The sequence below is a fragment of the Chrysemys picta genome, chromosome 14 (assembly GCF_011386835.1).
Source record: "Chrysemys picta bellii isolate R12L10 chromosome 14, ASM1138683v2, whole genome shotgun sequence".
In the NCBI taxonomy this organism is placed as follows: Eukaryota; Metazoa; Chordata; order Testudines; family Emydidae; genus Chrysemys; species Chrysemys picta.
The window spans coordinates 6,448,442-6,468,050 of record NC_088804.1 but is presented as its reverse complement, the minus strand read 5'-3'; the positions used below and the strand labels follow the sequence as shown (position 1 = coordinate 6,468,050).

Genomic DNA, 19,609 nt, shown 5'->3' with positions numbered 1-19,609 from the left:
CCTTTTAGATACCTGAAAACTGCTATCATGTCCCCTCTGTCTTCTCTTTTCCAAACTAAACAAACCCAATTCTTTCGCCTTCCTTCATAGGTTATGTTCTCAAGACCTTTAATCATTCTTGTTGCTCTTCTCTGGACCCTTTCCAATTTCTCCACATCTTTCTTGAAATGCGGTGCCCAGAACTGGACACAATACTCCAGCTGAGGCCTAACCAGCGCAGAGTAGAGCGGAAGAATGACTTCTCGTGTCTTGCTCACAACACACCTGTTAATACATCCCAGAATCATGTTTGCTTTTTTTGCAACAGCATCACACTGTTGACTCATGTTTAGCTTGTGGTCCACTATAACCCCTAGATCCCTTTGTGCCGTACTCCTTCCTAGACAGTCTCTTCCCATTCTGCATGTGTGAAACTGATTGTTCCTTCCTAAGTGGAGTACTTTGCATTTGTCTTCGTTAAACTTCATCCTGTTTACCTCAGACCATTTCTCCAATTTGTCCAGATCATTTTGAATTATGACCCTGTCCTCCAAAGCAGTTGCAATCCCTCCCAGTTTGGCATCATCTGCAAACTTAATAAGCGTACTTTCTATGCCAATATCTAAGTCGTTGATGAAGATATTGAACAGAGCCAGTCCCAAAACAGACCTCTGTGGAACCCCACTTGTTATGCCTTTCCAGCAGGATTGGGAACCATTAATAACAACTCTCTGAGTACGGTTATCCAGCCAGTTATGCACCCACCTTATAGTAGCCCCATCTAAATTGTATTTGCCTAGTTTATCGATAAGAATATCATGCGAGACCGTATCAAATGCCTTACTAAAGTCGAGGTATACCACATCCACCGCTTCTCCCTTATCCACAAGACTCGTTATCCTATCGAAGAAAGCTATCAGATTGGTTTGACACGATTTGTTCTTTACAAATCCATGCTGGCTGTTCCCGATCACCTTACCACCTTCCAAGTGTTTGCAGATGATTTCTGCAAGAGGCCCAAGAGACAAAGAAAGAGCTGGTGGCACTTCTCTAAAATCCGGCTTAATCCTGGTTCCACGGAAATCAATGGCACTGAATTCCCAGCAGCAGAATCCGGCCCTTCGCAAGCACGCTGGGTTGGGAAGCGAAAGGGGGAAACGCAGGAACATGCTGCATTATCTCTAAAACCAAACTGGCAATGAGTTTGGCTAGGAGCCTTTCAGAACAAACAGGAAACCTTGTTCTCTTCTGTCTGCCCTGGAGTTTCCCTTGCAGGGAGCTGGGGGGGCGGTCCCTTCAGAGAGCTTTGGGGAGTGGTCTAATCGTCAACTTCCCTCTAAAAGGGCTACATCAGAATAAGGCTCCATCAGAATAAGGGTCATAAGTGATTGAATGGGATTGGGAATCTTGGTCTCAGTAGCCTTATTGTACTGTACCCTTATGTGATGGGGTGTGTGGCTTTTCCAGTGCCCGTGTCAGATTGAAAGGCCAGGGCAGAGACAAGTAGGACAGTTCTCAGGTATGTATATTCCTTACGGATGGTCCGGGAGCTATTTTCTCCAATGTCACTAGAAGCCTGAGTTAGTATCTGACATTCGCCCTGCTGCAGTAGGTCGCAGTTCCCGCTGACACCTCCAAAGGAAGGTGGGCCAGTAGTTAGGGTGCCACACTAGGATTTTGTAGTTCTCTTCTCCGCAGGCTTCCTCAAAACCCTGATCAGCTCCCATCTAACCCTACAGGTGCCCACATTGCTGCCAGCGGGCCGGGCATACGCAAAGCCACCTCACTCCTGACATGCTCTGGTAGGAGTCACACACTAGGCATTCCCCTGCCGGCTGGGCTGCTCTCGTAACCACCCCGTCTGAGAACAGATTTAGCTCACTTCACCCACTTCTTACTGCAAATAGCAGCAGCAAAGGGTTTGAATTTTAATGCAACTGGAAACTTCTGAAACCAGAACACTGAGGCCAAGTGTTTCCAATGGGACCAGCGGCTGGACCGCCTTGAACATCTGCTCTCTGGGAAACAGGCTCCTTTGGACATCTCTTCTCCCCACTCCCCCCAATCACCCTCCCCCCCGCTGCATTCCCAAAGCACTGTATGCCCTTTGTTTTGGGAGAGCCTCCCACGGGAGCCCTATGCGCCAAGGCCCCACGGCCTGCGCATGGACCCCACAGATCCCAGCACTGGAAAGGTTTGTCCCGCCGGAATGACCCCAGGGCCTGGGGCTGCCTCTGGCGGCTGCTGCCCCCCCGGGGGAGGCCCCACTTAGGGTTACCATTCGTCCGGATTCCCCCGGACATGTCCGGCTTTTTGAGCTAAAAATAGCGTCCGGGGGGAATTTGTAAATGTCCAGACTTCATCCCCCTGCAGAGCGCGCGCGGCTAACAGGGCAGCCAGCCCGATGGTACCACTTGCATGGGGCTCCGACAGCCAGAGAGAGCCCCTCCTCCTCTCCCCTGCAGCAGAGATCACTCCTTCCCTCCCTCCCTCCCTGCATTCGCAGATCGCCTCTGGCAGTCTGGAGCTCCTCCCCCGCTCCTCCTCCCCAGTGTGCCGGGACGAACGGCTCCGGCCGTTCCTGAGCAAGCTCACAGAGACATTAGGCGAAGGCCAACAACAAGGGGGCCAGGGGGTCGGAGAAGGGGCAGGGAGGTTTTGGAGGGGGCAGTCAAGAGACAGGGGGTGGGGGGGTCGGGAGTTCGGGGGGGGCTTTCTGGGGGAGGGTGTGGATAAGGTTTTGGGCAGTTAGGGTACAGATAGGGGGTAGGGTCCTGGGGGGCAGTTAGGTGATAAGGAACAGGGAGGCTTAGGTAGGGAGTGGGGTTCTGGAGGACAGTTAGGAGCAGGGGTCCCAGGAGGGGGCAGTCAGGGGACAAGGAGTGGGGGGAGAGTGTTTGGGAGTTCTGGGGGGGGCTGTCAGGGGGCAGGAGTGGGGAGAGGGATTGGAGCAGTCAGGGGACAGGGAGCAGAGGGGTTTAGATGGGTCGGGAGTTTGGGGGGGGGCTGTCAGGGGGTGGGGAGTGGTTGGATGTGGCGTGGGAGTCCCAGGGGTCTGTCTGGGGATGGGGGTGTGGATAAGGGTTGGGGCAGTCAGGGTATAGGTAGGGAATAGGGTCCTAGGGGGGCAGTTAGGATGGGGGGAGGGTCTCAGGAGGGGGCAGTCAGGGGACAAGAGACAGGGAGGCTTAGGTAGGGGGTGGAGTCCTGGGGGGCAGTTAGGGGCAGGGGTCCGAGGAGGGGGCAGTCAGGGGACAAGGAGCGGGGGGAAGGGTTGGGAGTTCTGAGGGGGGGAGTGGGAGGGGCAGGGGCGGGGCTAGGACAGGACAGGGGCGGGGCTCTTCCCGTCCTCTTTTTTGCTTGCTGAAATATGGTAACCCTAGCCCCACTTCACTGGTGGTGGGTGATCCTGGCCCCATTCTCCCAGCCACCCCTCCTGGCCCCCGCCTCCAGCCCTGGCCACACACCCAGCCCCCTGCTGGGTCATGGGCAGCCCCGCCCTCTCGTCCCCATGCAGCCCCTAGGGCAGGCGGCAGGGGGGAGCCCTGCAGCTGTAGGACCATCTCGGTCCCCGTACGCGAAGGGGGCGTGGCCTGCCCCAGCCCGGAAGGCGGCTCCGGGTGCTGGGGAACCACGTGGAAGCGGCGACCGCCGCCTGTTTCCTGCGCTGCGGACGCGGCTCTGTCCCACCCCCCAGGCCGGGCATGGCGACGGCGGCGAAGAGGCCCAAGGTAGCGGGCCGGGGGAGGGGGCGGTGACGCCTCTGGGGGCTCGGGACCCTGCCCCCCCATGGGCGGCTCCAGCCCTGGGGGGGGAGCGAGTTGTGGGGCAGGGGGAGGCCCCCCCCGAGAGATGCCGGGGACTCCTGCTGAAGGAAGAGCCCCGGGGGCGGGGCGGTCCCGGTTCCCCAGGTAGCGGTGAAAGGGGCCGGTGCCTGCCCCCACATGCTCCTCCCAGGGCTCGGCTCGGGCTGGGGCCACTGCCGGAGTGAGACGCGTTTACACCGGAGTGAGGAAGAAGCGGATCTCCCAGGCTCGCCTGGGCAGGGCCGAGGAGGGAGCTGCGGACTCAGCTGCAGCCTGGTGTGAGCCTGGCTGGGGAAATACCTTTCCCCCCCCCCCCCCCGGGTATTTGAATCCATCCCTATCAGAAACGGGTTCTGACTGGGGTAGGGGGCCTTGTCTCTCAAGCTTTATAGTGACACTTACTAGCCCAACAGCTGGTCACTGTTATCAGGGCTACGGGTGAGAGCGAAGAGTCAGCCCCTGTATTTATTAACTTAAAATCTATTTCAATTAAAACCTTCTTCAAGTGGGTTAAAGTCTGACTCTAAGATCTGAGATGGGTGGTGGGCAGTGGGGTGGCAAAGTTTACAAATGCTACTAAATTACTCAAGATAGTTAAGTCCAAAGCAGACGAATAGATACAAAGGGATCTCGCAGAACTGGGTGACTGGGCAAGGAAATGGCAGATGGAATTCAGTGTTGGAAACAGGGCAGGCTCTGGCTTTTTTGCTGCCCTAGGCAAAAAAGCCACCCGCCGCCCCACCCCCCAGCGCGGCAGGGGAGGGTGCCGAGCCCGGCCGTGGGGCCCGCAATCCCCAACTGGCCAGAGCGCCGGGAGGAGGGTGGAGAGCCCCAGCTAGGGCTCTCCGCTCTCCCCAGCGGCCAGAGCGCCGAGCCCCGGCCGGGGCTCTCCGCTCTCCCCGGCGGCTGGGGCCCCGCTCTCCCCGACTGGCCGGAGCGCCGGGGGAGAGCAGCGAGCTTCAGATTGCATCATTCATTGTTTTGCCTAAAAAGCAAGTACTGACCAAACCCAGTCATAGATTTATTTATAGATCCAGTCAAAGATGTGTTTTAATCATTTCTGGTTTAAATTGAGATCCCTTCCCTTTATAACTCACTTAGCCTCCACCATTCCCAAATACTGACCCAATAGCATATCTTGAAAACTAGAGCCAATCAACAATTTTAAGCATCATTTTCGTTCTCAGTGACCCAGAATTAGTAAAGTTTGACTACATTTATTTCAGAAGCATTTTGGCTGTAGAGCAGTGTATTAGGAAAAACTTTTTCACTAGGAGGGTGGTGAAGCACTGGAATGGGTTACCTAGAGAGGTGGTGGAATCTCCATCCTTAGAGGTTTTTAAGGTCAGACTTGACAAAGCCCTGGCTGGGATGATTTAGCTGGGGATTGGTCCTGCTTTGAGCAGGGGGTGGGACTAGATGACCTCTTGAGGTCCCTTCCAACCCTGATATTCTATGATTCTAACACGGGGTTGTCCCCCTGATCATCTTGGCCAATAGCCATTGCTGGACCTGTCCTCCTTGAACTTATCTAATTACACTGCTCTACAGCCAAAATGCTTCTGAAATAAATGTAGTCAAACTTTACTAATTCTGGGTCACTGAGAACGAAAATGATGCTTAAAAGTGTTGATTGGCTCTAGTTTTCAAGATATGCTATTGGGTCAGTATATATGACCCTTGACTTAGGAATGGCGGAGGATAAGTGAGTTATAAAGGGAAGGGATCTCAATTTAAACCAGAAATGACTAAAATACATCTTTGACTGGATCTATGAATAAATCTATGACTGGGTTTGGACAGTACTTGCTTTTTAGGCAAAACAATGAATGATGCAATCTGAAGCTGGTATTGTGTCATACATGATATGAATTGCATCATGTTATTCCTAGAAGTCACGGATGATGCAATCATAACGAAGCTTACATCACTCTGCTGAACAAATTGCCCTATATCAGCTCTAGAAATCATACAGTGTCGTGCTCTCTTATTTGTCAGTGTTTGATTTTGCAAAGGGACACATTTCTGTTTAGCCAAAGTCAGCAGAGATGCCTTGTACTTGTGTGAGCAGTGCAGATAACTTCTGCTATGTTTGTGGTGAAGTGACTTTTGCATCACAAAAGCGCAGTATAACCACTATGGTTAAGGAAGCCTATCACCTTTATTTTGGCTGCAAAATTGGAGATCAGGACAAGAGGTGGGCTCCACACATATGCTGCAACACTTGTGCAACAAGTCTTCACCAGTGGTTGAACAGGAAAAGGAAATCTATGCCTTTTGCAGTGCCAATGATTTGGAGAGAGCCAACAGATCATACCAGCAATTGTTACTTCTGCATGGTGCCTCCAGTTGGCAAAGGTGTGTCAAAGAAGAAAGTGGACTGTGCATTATCCAAACATTCCATCAGCTATACGCCCAGTACCCCACGGAGAAGGACTGCCGGTTCCTGATGCACCAGAATCATTCTCACTTGAGTCAGACGAGGAAGAGGATGAAACTTCTGGTCCTGAACCATCAATGTCACAGAACCCACATTTTTCTCCCATCCTCCTCCTCTGAACCACACCTCATAACACAAGGTGAACTGAATGACCTTGTCAGGGATTTGGAACTACCCAAGAGTAAGGCAGAGCTGTTGGGCTCCAGACTACAGCAGTGGAATCTCCTGGCAGGTGATGTTAGGGTTTCCATGTTCCGTGACCGTCAAAAGGATCTTGTCCCATTCTTCTTCATGGAAGGTGATCTTGTAGCCTGCAACAGCATCGATGGTGTGATGGCAGCCCTCAACATCGTTCACGATCCAGATGAGTGGAGACTGTTCATTGATTCATCGAAGATGAGTCTTAAAGCTGTTTTACTGCATAATGGCAATGTTTTGCCATCAATTCCAGTTGGTCATGCAGTCCATATGAAGGAAACCTATGACAACATGAAACATCTTTTGAGGTGCATAAACTATGACCAACATCAGTGGCAGCTTTGTGGCGATTTGAAGGTTGTTGCTCTCTTGCTTGGTCTGCAGACTGGATACACAAAGTACTGCTGTTTTCTCTGCAAATGGGATAGTCGTGCAAGAGATTCCCACTACATCAAGAAAGATTGGCCACTCCAACAGTCATTGGAGCCTGGGAGGAAAAGTGTTCAGCATCCACCACTTGTTGAATCAAGGAAGATTTTGTTACCACCCTTACACATCAAGCTGGGTCTGATGAAGAACTTTGTCGAGGCCATTGACCAAACACAAGCAGCTTTCAAGTACCTCTGTGGAAAATTTCCAAGGTTAAGTGAAGCTAAGATAAAGGAAGGTGTCTTTGTTGGTCCTCAGATTCGTGAACATCTTCGAGATGATGCATTTGACCATGCACTGCGTGGCAAGGAAAAGACGGCATGGAAAGCCTTCCAGTTAGTGGCAATAAATTTTCTTGGAAACAACAAGGCAGACAACTACAGGTTGTTGGTGGAAAACCTCCTCAAGGCATACAAAAGCCTTGGTTGCAACATGTCACTAAAGATACATTTTTTGCACTCTCATCTAGATTTTTTTCCACCGAACTGCGGAGCAGTGAGCGACGAGCACGGCGAGCGATTTCACCAGGACATTGCAACAATGGAGAAACACTATCAGGGCAAATGGAGCCCATCAATGCTTGCAGACTATTGCTGGACAGTGACAAGAGATGCTCCATTGAATGAATACAAGAGACAAGCCAAGAAGTGCCAAGTAGACACTGAATAGGACTAAAACATGTACATAATAGTTTTTTGCCTTTTGTTTCATAATAATTTTTATTTATATAATCCTTTTGCTGATTTTTAAAGTGTTACATAAACAGGACAGGTGAAATATTATCATGTAAAGCAACCATAAACACATGAAAAGACCTAGGTTTACAATTTATGATTAAAACTCTACTAGCTACACAATATACATAGACATAAAATGTAAAAACTTAAATATCTTAGAAACAGTAGCCAATCAGTTGTTTTAATTGTCATATTTGAATTCAGCACATCAAAATACATAATAGCACATTTTATCTCTGAAGCAGACGACTTCTCAAAAATTGTAGACCAGTGTAATTGCCCTGTTCTGTTCATTCCCTCGGAAGCACCTGGCATTGCCGCTGTCGAAAGACCGGATACTGGGCTAGCTGGTCCATTGGTCTGACCCAGTCTGGCTGGTCTTACGAAGATTAAAATCTGAAAATGAAATCAGACCGACCTTTTCACCTTGCTCACATTAGCAACAAATATGCAGGAATAACAAGTCAGAAAAACACCTGAACAAAGCAACTTGACTCTAGAGGAAGCAAATACAGGTTTTAGGTGGAATCTTTTCATTGGAGCTAGTCAAACGGTTTTAAATAATGTTCACTAGGAAAGTAGCTCCCGTTAGTTAGCAGCTTAGTCACGAACCAGCCCTGATTTCTGCAAATCTATTTGTCTAATACTTGTTACGGAATTTTTACCCTATGGGTTGTTTGCAGACCGCCCACTTTGACCATTGGCTGTTGTGTTGTATGAATGGCCGTGCAGTCTTGTTTCTGCTCCCTCATTGGGTAAGTGACGCTTTTGAGCTTGTCTACACTACCGCTTATGGCGATGGAACTTACGTCGCTCAGGGGTGTGGAACGCAAGTGACATTGACGTAAGCGGTAGTGTAGACAGGCCCTTTGTCACACTCTTCTAGAACGAACTTTTGGACTGGAATGATCACCCTGCAATTTGAAACATTTGGGATTAGCGAAGGATTAGACACCTGCACGGGCTAGCCGAGTGATTGTGACTGACAATAATGGCCCCCCAAATCCTTGCAAATGGAGCTCTGTATTTTGATCGGGGAGGGGAAATCCCAGATCGTTGTGTTTTCCCTGCTACTTGGCTCACTTTTTCATTAACAATCCAGTTTCAAATGCTATCTTTCAATGATACTTTGGAAATTTTTGCCATTTTCCTCTAATGTAAGCTTAGAACATAAGAACGGCCAGACTGGGTCAGACCAAAGGTCCACCTAGCCCAGTATCCTGTCTGCCGACAGTGGCCAATGCCAGGTGCCCCAGAGAGAGTGAACCTAACAGATAATGCTCAAATGATCTCTTTCCTGCCATCCATCTCCACCCTCTGAAAAACAGGGGCTAGGGACACCATTCCTTACTCATCCTGGCTAATAGCCATTAATGGACTTAATCTCCATGGTCTGGCTGGCTTGGTCTGACCAGGCAGACAGTTCAACCAACAGTACATGGGAGGGAGATGGGTTTTTATTCCCTTTGGGGCACAGACTCACCAGTGGCGGGGGGAGCTGCCATGTCAGGTGAGGGTAACAGTAACTATTACAGTTTGGAAGAACGCTAGATCCTGTTGAATCTAAGAGCAATGGCAAATAATCCTCTGCCTGTGCACGTGCCACAGAACGGACGACCTACCCGAAGAAGTGACTGAACCTGTTGTAAACGGTTCTGAGATCTTTTACCTTCCAGTTCAAATCTTCTGGTCACGGCAGAGAACAGTCGTCTTCTGTCATTCTTCCTTTCTTCGCTGCAGCAAGGGCCTGTTGGGAGAGAGAAGCATGACTGGCCTGTCTTCTGATGATGATCTCGCATACATAAATATCCCCTTTCATCCCAAAGCACTTCACTCACCGCAGGAATGCGGCCATCTCTGTCCAGAAACACAACCGATGTGTAACCGTGCACAGCAGCCGTTTAAGACAGGAAGTGAAGGAACTAGGGTATCCAATTGAAGCTATTGGGAGAGCTAGTAGTAATACTCTGTCCGTCCATAGACTTCAGAGCAGTTTACAAAGATGGGTAGGCAGCCGTTTGAGGTGGAGAAACTGAGGCCCAGGCGAAATGAAATGATTTGCCCAATGCCAGACTGAGCCTGGCTTTGCTGGAACTAGCACCCAGGTCTCCTAACGTCTGATCTGTGGTTCCGTCCACTGGAGCCTAGTGCTTCCCTCTGTGGCGTAATTTACCCAAGCTGGAACTCAGCGAGGCCTCCAGGGTTACCCTCCGTCCTCTGCCATGAGATCTCTCTAGTGCCTGAGCTGTCCTTGTTCCCTAAGCTTGCCCCCTATTTCTGTTAGCAGGTGGCTGCAGGGGGCAGCCCTGCGGAGGATGGCAGAGCTGACGCCCTTTCTGGCTTCCTGGATTGGTGTGAGAAGGTCGGGTTGGAGCTCAGCCCAAAGGTAGGAGGATCCGGATGATGGAGGCCGGGTATCGGGTGTGAGTCCCAGTGTTCAGAGGTCTCAGGCTGAGTGTGGCGTATGGGTATCTGCAACCCGTCGGGCTGATAGGGCAAGGCTGGCTTCCCAAGGGCAGGGTGATCACTCATCCGTGGACGTTCTCGGGGGAGGGGTTGGAGTGGTGGGCAGGGAAGCAGCGAGGCTGAGTGCGAATGCTTACGAGGTGGTGATCTCCAGTTACTTCGCCCGTGCACTAGTGCAAGGGTGCAGCCGTCAGGTTGGCTATAGGTTTGTTATTTAAAAACCAACCTCCTGTTGACATTGGCAGGAAATCCCTCCGTGAGGGATGAGTCTAGCTGTCTGGGCTTCTATGGATGATGCTTGGATTTATTCTCCTGTCCTCTTGGCTTCATTTCCCTTGCAGCCCTTCACGGCGGTCCCATCAGAGGCAGGTTTTCACTGGGGTCCCCACAGGCCCTGACAGGCACCTCTCTCCTAGGTCTACGTGAGCAAAGAGGGCACGGTGTCAAACTACGGCCTGTTGGCCAGAGAGGATCTCCAGATCGGAGAAGTCCTCTTCACCATTCCAAGAGCTGCGCTCCTGTCCCAGCACACCACCTCCATCCAGTCCCTCTTGGAAAAAGGTACGAGAGCAGGACACGGGGCGCAGCGCTAAGGAGCCCTGCAGCTGACTTCAACTGGCTGCCACGTTGGAACAAAGTTCTTGGAAGTCGGGAGTTTTTCTAACCTGGCTCTCTTTGATTCTCCTGATTTCTCCTGTTCCCTTGGCTGCTCTGTCACCATGTTGGCCCCCATTTTCTCTTCCAGCCAAGGCAGGAAAAAGGGAGATTGGATAAAATGTTATGGTCGTGCCTGCGGTGGGTAGACCAGTGATTAATATGCAGGAGTCTGGAGAATTTCAGGGGCAGCAAATGGGACCTTAGTCAATGGCCAATGTGCTCTCGTCTGCTTCAGGCAGCCTGTAGCCTGGGGGAATCTCATGGGGAGGGGGAGTTGTCTGAGCTAGAGCTGGAGGGGGCAATGGTTTGCAGAGCTTCTAATGAACAAGTGGGGTAAGGGATTGTTGGTGGAAGAGCCACCCCCACCCCCCCTGTCTCCTCACTATCCTGGGAGTCGCGAGTCTGGAGTCCCCAACTCAACCCCACCCCTTCTGCCGGGGAGCCTGGAGCAGTGCAGTACAGCCAAAGGCACTGGCTCTCGGTGAAGGAATAATAGGACCTGGGATCTCAGCATGTTCCTCCCCTCCTCTCCTTCCTGTCTCCTCTGTGTCTGACTCCCTAGACCAAGCATCGCTGGAGAGTCAGTCTGGCTGGGTGCCTCTCCTTCTGTCTTTGCTGCATGAATACACGGCCAGCAACTCCCACTGGCGTCCCTACTTCTCACTCTGGCCTGACTTCAGCAGCTTGGATCACCCCATGTTCTGGTAAGATTATACCACACGCTAGCGTTAGGCTGCAGAAATCCAGCCGCCTGCGCGAGACTCGGTCCTGGGGATTGGGTCCCTCTTGCCACTGGGGTGCTGGCTCTTGGGAGTCGGTGAGCTCCCGGGGATAAAGCCCTGGTCTGGCCTCAGTTCTGTTCCTGGCTATGTGCCTCCTGCCCTCTCTGGCTGTTTCCCCAAGGGTCAGCAGCACTGGGGCTAGGCATGGATGTTGCTTGGTTCTGTTAGATATGTTAGCAGCCTAGGCGGCTGCCCATCCTAAATGCGAGCCAGGGTTTACGGTGGGTTGAACTTGGGGTCTGGGTTAACTAGCTGCAGACAGCAGTGGAGTGGGAGGCCATTGAGGATTTAGGAGACTTGACTCAGGGGTAACTGTATTAATTCAATCCCTTCCTGGGTGGTGGTGGGGATCGTCTCTGCCACGCCTGCCCCTTGATACAGGCCTGAAGAAGAGAGGGTGAGGCTCCTACAAGGCACTGGCATCCTCGAAGCGGTGGACAAAGACCTGGCCAACATCCAGCTGGAGTACACCTCCATCATCCTGCCCTTCATGGAGTCCCACCTGGACCTCTTTGACCCCAAGCTGCACACGCCGGAGCTGTACCGGAGGCTGGTGGCGTTCGTCATGGCCTACAGGTGAGATGGGGAGGTGCCGTTCCGCAGCAGACGTCTCTGCATCCAGAGGGGCTGAAGGAATCTCTTTGGGGAGTCAGACGTGAGGGCTAGATTGCAGCTCACCAGGCTTCTCCTGGCAGGAGGTGGCTCTGGTGCTGCCACTGCCTTCTCTGTGCCCTCCGAGGTAGCCAGCCCGCCCCTGGCAGTCCTGGGCCCAGGGTGGGCTAAGGGCCACGGCTTCATTTCACAAGGCTGGGAATCGGCTTGTCCTCACCTCTCCTCCCAAATAGCTTCCAGGAGCCCCTGGATGAGGAAGACGAGGATGAGAAGGAGCCCAACCCGCCCATGATGGTGCCCATGGCTGACATTTTGAATCACGTGGCCAATCACAATGCCAACCTGGAATATTCCCTGGTGAGTAGGTGGGGAGCCGCGGGAATGGAGAGCGTATGTATCCCTAGGCATTGGCCATGACTCGTTACTCGTCCAGCTGGTTCTATCTGATCACGACCAGCCACGGTGTGGTTCCCCTCTGGCCTTCGATGGGGTGCTGGAGGAGAAGCCCAGCCCTGGCTCTCCATTGAGACTCATCGATTCCAGAGCCAGGTGGGGGGCTGTTAAATCATCCAGTCTGCTGCCCAGCCTGCCACAGCCCACAGCACCTCACCTCTTACCCGGGACTGAGCTCCAGGACTGGCGGCCTGGATTGCTCCTGCTTGGCGGAGGTAACGCTCGGCTACAGTAGCCCTAGGGGATTCCACGCTCCTGGCCCCCAATGCAAGGACCAGATCTGCCCGTGTGAAGCCCAGGGGGGTTCTGCAGGGGCAGCAGGGTGCGCCTTTGCCAATCTGATTGCGAGGGGGGGCGTTGGTGCCTCCACGTTGGGAGATGGGGGCTTGGCTCTAGGACATGCCGAGGGCCTGAGCACTGGGAGGTAGGTTTTCCTGGAAGGAATGATGCTGGCCTGGTTTGCCCTCTTTGAAGCCTGATGTCCTTGTTTGCCATAGAACGAGCACGGGCAATGGCAATGCAAACGCTCCCACCCCAGCGACTCGGGGCGGGGAAAGGGCTTGGTGGGCCACCAAGGTACTTGTATGTGACAGGAGCAGGACTAGAGACTGAGAGGTAGCAGCTAATGTTACACTCACCTCTGTGTTTGCCAGGGACTGACTGACTCCCCCAGGTCAGCCTATTGCACAAGGTATTGGATGGGACACAGAGAAACCCGCCTGGGTTTGCCAGGCAATAGGATTTCCTGGTGTGTCCCAGAATCACTTTCTCTCCTCCCGGTGTGGGGAGCCAGCAAGGCGTGGTTCCCTTGCAGTCGTGGCAGGGGGAACTTGGTCACACTTGCCCCATAAGGACGGAGTCTCTTACTCGGAGTATCGTGACGCTGCCTTCACCTGCGTGCCCGTTCCGTCCCTCTGCCTACAGGAGTGTTTGAAAATGGTCACCACGCAGCCCATCAGCAAAGGCCACGAGATCTTCAATACCTACGGCCAGATGGCCAACTGGCAACTCATGCACATGTACGGCTTTGCTGAGCCGTACCCCGGCAACACGGACGACACTGCTGACATCCAGATGGTGACGGTGCGCAGGGCTGCCCTGCAGGGTGAGTGGCTTGTAGCATTTGGAGGGAGGGTAACTTAATTCTAAATGACTCTGGTAGATGGAGACTATGGGCCGTATCTGCAGCCCTTTAAACAAAGCGTGTAGTAGCCAACTCGTTGTCGGGCACCCACAACATTTGGCTTCAAGGCAGCCACAATCAACATCTGCCTCTGCTTTAGAAACAGTCCCTGAAACTGCTGTTTGCCTCTGGGTTTTAAGTGCTCAGTACTTCCTGGCAATCAGGCCTCTAAGGCATTGCACGTTGGGTACAAATTCGCTAGTGGCTTTTGAAAGTCTTGGCCTGTGTCTCGCTCTACAGAGTTTTGTTCCCCCCCCCAATGTGTAGTGGGCGTGGTTGACTTGTCTCTCCTGTCGTCCTCAACCAGGTGCCAGCACTGAAGCGGAGCGGCAGCTGGTCTCTGAGCAGTGGGATTTCCTTTGCCAGCTGGAGATGGTGGGGGAAGAAGGAGCCTTTGTGATTGGCTGGGAGGAAGTGTTGACAGAGGAAGAGCTGTCCATGACATTGAAGGTGCGTGGTGCTCTGGTGGAAGGGATTTCAGCGCTAGATGACAAAGATGTCTGATGGCTGCACTGATCCTGCCCCATGGAGGCTTGTTCTCCAAAGGCTTGGCTGACTTGTGCTGTTGTACCTTCAGTGTGGGGTTACGGGTAGAATCTCTGCCTCAAGAGAATGGAGCTGCTCTGGAAGAGTTTATAAATACTGTATGTTGACCTGTTACAGGGATTTTTTGCTGTAAGAATAATGGGGGTGGGGAAATTTTGCCTTCCTGTGATTATAGCTTTACTCAGAACTGGGAGGAGCATGATCGCCTCCGGAAAGGGTCCACTTGCACAGATGGAGTCTGGTGCTCTGGGATTATATGGAGGTCAAGTTAGAGTCTAGCGTGAAGGAGATGTGTGAGCTTTCTAGGGTAGTTGAGTCTCCGTGCTCTGATCCTCTTCAAGAGGGAGCAGCACTGTGACAGATTAGGGGATGTGTCCAGGTGGCATTTAATTGTATTGTTAATGCCATGCTGTATTTCAACATCCATTTGGAATGTAACCTTCAGTGTGGCTGAGAGCTCCATTTTGTAGCAGGGAGAAACTGTCCAGGAAGCTGAGAACGCAGTCACAGGCTATCAATACAGTAACTCCTCACTTAGTCGTCCCAGTTAACGTTGTTTCGATGTTAAGTTGCTGATCAGTTAGGGCACATGCTCGTCTAAAGTTGTGCAATGCTCCCTTCTAACATCGGCTTTGTCCACGGCTTGCAGGAAGAGCAGCCCATTGGAGCTAGCTGGTGGGGGCTTGGAACCAGGGTGGACCGGGAGCCCCCTATCAGCTCTCCGCTCCCCTAAGTTCCCTGTGCAACAGCTGCCCAGCAGGCTAGCAATTGCAGCTGTCCCTCCCCCCACTGCCATGTGCTGCTCCTGCGAGCCTCCTGCTTGCTGTGCAGAGGGGGGCTAATGTCAGGGTATCCCCTCCCCCCTGCTCCTACACCCCACTTACCCTTTCTGTGTCCCCACCCTGCTCTATATGGAGAGCCTGGGGCAGCAGCTGCTGTCTCAACTTCCTGATCCACTTAAAAAGACAAGGCGTTTAAGAGTGGGTCAGCTTCCTTAAAGGGGCAGTGTGCATCTCTGTCCGCTATGCGGTCTCCCCTCCCTCCATTCCTGCTGCCTTTGTAGCGTGTGAGGCTACATTAACAATGTGTTAACCCTTGAGGGCTCAGCCGAGTGCTAGTTCATCATTTAGCACAGGGGTTCTCAAACTGGGGGTTGTGACCCCTCGGGGTTATTACATGGGGGATCACAAGCTGTCAACCTCCACCCCAAACCCTGCTTTGCCTCCAGCATGTATAATGGTGTTAAATAGATAATAAAGGGTTTTTAATTTATAAGGGGGGTCACACTCAGAGGCTTGCTATGTGAAAGGGGTCGTCAGTACAAAAGTTTGAGAACCACTGATTTAGCAGCAAGGCATTCCCTGGGAAATATCCCACCCTCTAACTTCCCCATCTCAACCAAGCTTCACAATCATAGCTGGGAACAGTATTAAATTGTTTACGTTTTAAACATATAGTGTGTATATCTATATATTGTTTTTTGGCTGGTGAAAAAAATTTCCCTGGAACCTAAACCCCCTTTCTCTCCCCCCCCCCCCCATTTACATTAATTCTTATGGGGAAATTGGATTCACTTAACATTGTTTTGCTTAAAGTTGCATTTTTCAGGAACAGAACTACAATGTTAAGTGAGGAGTTACTGTATTGGAGGGTCTATGCTTGTGGCAGCCCTCCTGCAGCTAGCTGGGAAGGGGGAAGTATTTAACACTCTGCCAAAAGGCCCCTTCACTCCCCAGCTGTGCACTAGCAGCACTGAAACTAGGAAGCAGACCCCTGAAAATCAGGATCTTAAATGTTGAGCTGTTTTATTTGCTTGCTTTTTTAAAGCTTTCACCGTACAGTTACTAACATTTAATCTCTTATCAGATGAGAATCTGTTTTCATGTTAAAGGTCCAGGCACAGGGAATTTTAAGAAACACACCAGCCTTCCCCCCTCAGGACTATGACAGTGTTGCAATAAAACTAAGTACTGCTGGGAAATTAAGGCCCCTGAAGATCAGATAAGCATGCTCAGCATGTGTGTCTTGGCCAAACGCCCTGCACTAAACCAACTAGCTGATTTGATAGCCTGCGGCTGGGTTATTCACTAGCTCCTTGGTGCCCATTCCCACTGCAGATCCATGGGAGTCCAGGAGGATTGTGTTGTGCTAGCTGCAGTAGAGACTCCCCCCCCCCCCCCCTCCCCTCCCAAACTACTGTTCAGTAGCTGAAAATTGGGACCTTGATTCTACTCAACCTTAGTCCTGCGTCACTGCCTGTGATAATGACTAGGTATCCGTGTGGTTGGTTGTAGGTGCTGTGTATGGCTGCAGAAGAATTCAAAGAGTTTAAAGAGCACGAGGGCTGGGAAGAAGACACAGAGGATGAAGAGAGCTTTACTTTGTCTAACGAGACAATACCCAGACTCAAAGCCTCATGGAAGAAGCTTCTCCATGACAGTGCGCTGCTGACGCTGGAGTCTTACAGCTCAGACCTGAAAGCAGAGCAGGACTTGCTCAATGACAAGGTGGCTTATGGCAAACTAAGCCCAAGAGAGCAGCAAGCCTTGCAAGTGCGCTTTGGGCAGAAGAGGATCTTGCACCAATTGCTGGAGCTGACAAGCTAGCAGAGGCTGAACTGGGAATTGCAGCCCTTGTATAAAGCACACCTTGCACTCTCTCCCCCACTGGTGGGATGGATGGGGTGGCCACTTGTATTCAGGAAGAACAGTGGGTGAGAGTTAATTTGGACCCAGTTATTTCTGTATTGGCTTTTCATCTACCTCTTGACTTTTCTATAAATTACATACCTGTCTTACTGGGGAGGGAAAAGTCTGTTCCTTAAATTTCAGCCTTAAGTGTGACATGTAGAAGGGTTCCCAGTGTTCAAGAACCCAGTCTTGCCATGCTAACTTTGATTGAGGCAGTGGCCCACCCCATAGCCACTAATTGTCATAGAACACTGATTTTATACTTGCTAGGATGACATCTTGAAGTGGTTCTCATTCACTGTTACAAGCATCTAAGAAAATGCTCACCTCTAGGCACCAGGGAGTTTTCCATTAGTAGAACATCTGCTTACTGCCTTCAAACTCTGTAAGCAACTGTGCCTGCAGCCCTGTCCTGCTAGTAACTTGTTCAAAGCCTGTGTAGGGCTGCAGATTTTTCCCAAGCGTCAGACTAAAGGTAGTACATTTCAGAACCCTAGAGCTGCTACAGTTGGCTCAATTCTCTCCCTTAGACTTCATTCTGCATATGGTCAAGCAACATGCCCTGAGACAGAGTATCATACTGTTATTCAATTTTGCTGTAGGTAAAGTCTGAGGTGTTTGGGGGCTTTTAGCACTCTTAGTGTTATGCACTTTTCTGGCCAGTACGTGACAGGATGTTTTTACCCGCTTTTGAGATGGCAAGAATTCCTCTGGGGTGGTGGTGGCTATGTTGCTTAGCTGCTCTCTGCTGACAGTCTAAGGAGGAAGGCAGATCAGTGATTGGTGTGGTGCCATTTCTGCCATGCAGTAGGTAAGGGAGGCTTGACAACACAAGTTGTCTTTAGCAATTGCTCCACTTTCTAGAGGCTGGATGGTCACTGCCAGAATCTTAAGGTCCTACAATTCTACAGCCTGTTCAGGAAGAGACAGCATGGGATTCCCTAGGTTAAGGTAGGCACATCTCTAGGAATGCAAATAACTAGGCCACATCTTTTTCTCTGAATGACTAAAAATGGTGCAGCTCTTTGTCAATGGGGTTTTCTTAAGTTAAAAGGGCTCTGATTCCTTAGTGAAATGGATTTTTTCCCTTGCCTATTAATGCTAAAGGCTGTGCAGGCCCAATGATGCCCTGTACTTTCATAAAGGAATTTGTACACCAGTTTGAGCTGGACTCTAGTCCCTGTTCCGTAGCTTCTGCTCGGTTGGTGTTGCAGGCTGAGGGGAATTGTAGTTTGCTGCTTGCTAAAATAAAGGTACGATGGAAGTGTCACAGGGAAGAGATCAGTTGCAGTGATATTTACTTACCAAAGCTTTTGCGTGCATCTTCTCCAGTCTTCTTTTCAGTGGGTATTTCTCGTTTCCTTTTAGTCCAGGGATCGGCAACCTCTAGCACGCAGCTCACCCAGGTAAGCACCTTAGCGGGCCAGGCTAGTTTGTTTACCTGCCGCATCTGCAGGTTTAGCTGATCGTGGCTCCCACTGGCCGCAGTTCACCACTCCAGGCCAATGGGGGCTGCGGGAAGGGCAGCCAGCACCTCCCTTGGCCTGTGCCGCTTTGTGCCATCCCCATTGGCCTGGATCAGCAAAGCACAGCCCCTGGGAGTTGTGATCAACCAAACCTGCAAACAGCAGGTAAACGAACTAACTGGCCCAATGTGCCAGAGGTTGCTGACCTGTTTTAGTCAATCACTTGTACTTGTCCAGTTGCCAGGGGGGTCCTTGATTCCCCCTTATTCACCACTGCAGTAGAAGCAGCCTCTTCTCAGTAGGCAGGGGATGGAGGAGAGGTTTGCATTTCTCCCACCAATTGAAAGTGTTGCAGCAGTTGATGATTTGGGGCAGTGAGCTTTTTTCACCTTCAGTGATCCAAAATACTCCTATAAGATTGGCCAGAGGGTGTGTGCACACTGTTGCTTTTGACCTCAGCTACTGGCTAGCAGGTAGCTTGTGGTGCTGGTCTTAAGCCATGGTTGCATTGGCCTGCCTCTAGCCACAGGTGGCCTGCTTCCTTCACCCACAGCTAGAATTCACTGCATGGCAGGACCTGAATACATGTGCCTATTAGAGGGAAGCCAGCCTTTGGCCTGGGTGCAGTGAAGTTGGGGGTGCAGGCTATGACCCTCTCCCTCATTCGGCTTGGAGCCTGTTCCTACAAAATTGCTTAAAGCCGCCAGCCTTTTGAGGCATTGCTTGAGAGAAACCATACATGCTAGAACAGCTGCTATTCATTTTGCTGAAGGGCATCTGGCCTGTCCCTTCAGTGACTATTTAGTTCAGTTCTTGATAGTTATGCAGTTCAGCTGTAGCAGCCCCTAAGTTAGTTGATACCAGCAGCATAGCTACTGTTATCCAAAACCCTACTGCCGACCAAGCTAGGAAAGAAAAAGGGAACCCAGGCTTTTTGTTGGTATCTGCAACTAATAACCAGGTATCCTAGAAATTCATTTACCATGGGGAACACAGAATGTGGGAGGGTAGCTGCGGTCAGGTTTCATTTTAATCATGGAAAAAGGGATTTTCTTCATAAACTAGGATCCCTGCTACTAACGAGCAAGGCCTCATCACATTCAGCTGGAGTTCAGTGCAAGTGGCAGCCTGCCTGAACTGCTTAGGTTTTGTCCAACTGCCTTTG

At 51.2% G+C, this 19,609-nt stretch overlaps 1 protein-coding gene across 2 annotated transcripts; it reads left to right on the top strand.

Annotated features, from left to right (window-relative positions):
* The first annotated feature begins 3,484 nt into the window (after positions 1-3,484).
* SETD6 (SET domain containing 6, protein lysine methyltransferase) lies at positions 3,485-17,085 on the top strand. 2 transcript variants are annotated; one of them, XM_008174526.4, is made up of 9 exons: positions 3,485-3,710; positions 9,877-9,975; positions 10,472-10,616; positions 11,275-11,416; positions 11,876-12,070; positions 12,340-12,463; positions 13,484-13,664; positions 14,050-14,192; positions 16,583-17,085. In XM_008174526.4, exons 1-9 carry the CDS (start codon positions 3,684-3,686, stop codon positions 16,892-16,894), a joined length of 1,368 nt encoding a protein of 455 aa, XP_008172748.2. In that variant the 5' UTR covers positions 3,485-3,683; the 3' UTR covers positions 16,895-17,085. The 2 variants fall into 2 exon arrangements, with proteins under 2 accessions (XP_008172748.2, XP_005309568.2); XM_005309511.5 differs by having other exon boundaries at positions 3,552-3,710; positions 9,874-9,975.
* Positions 17,086-19,609: the final 2,524 nt, after the last annotated feature.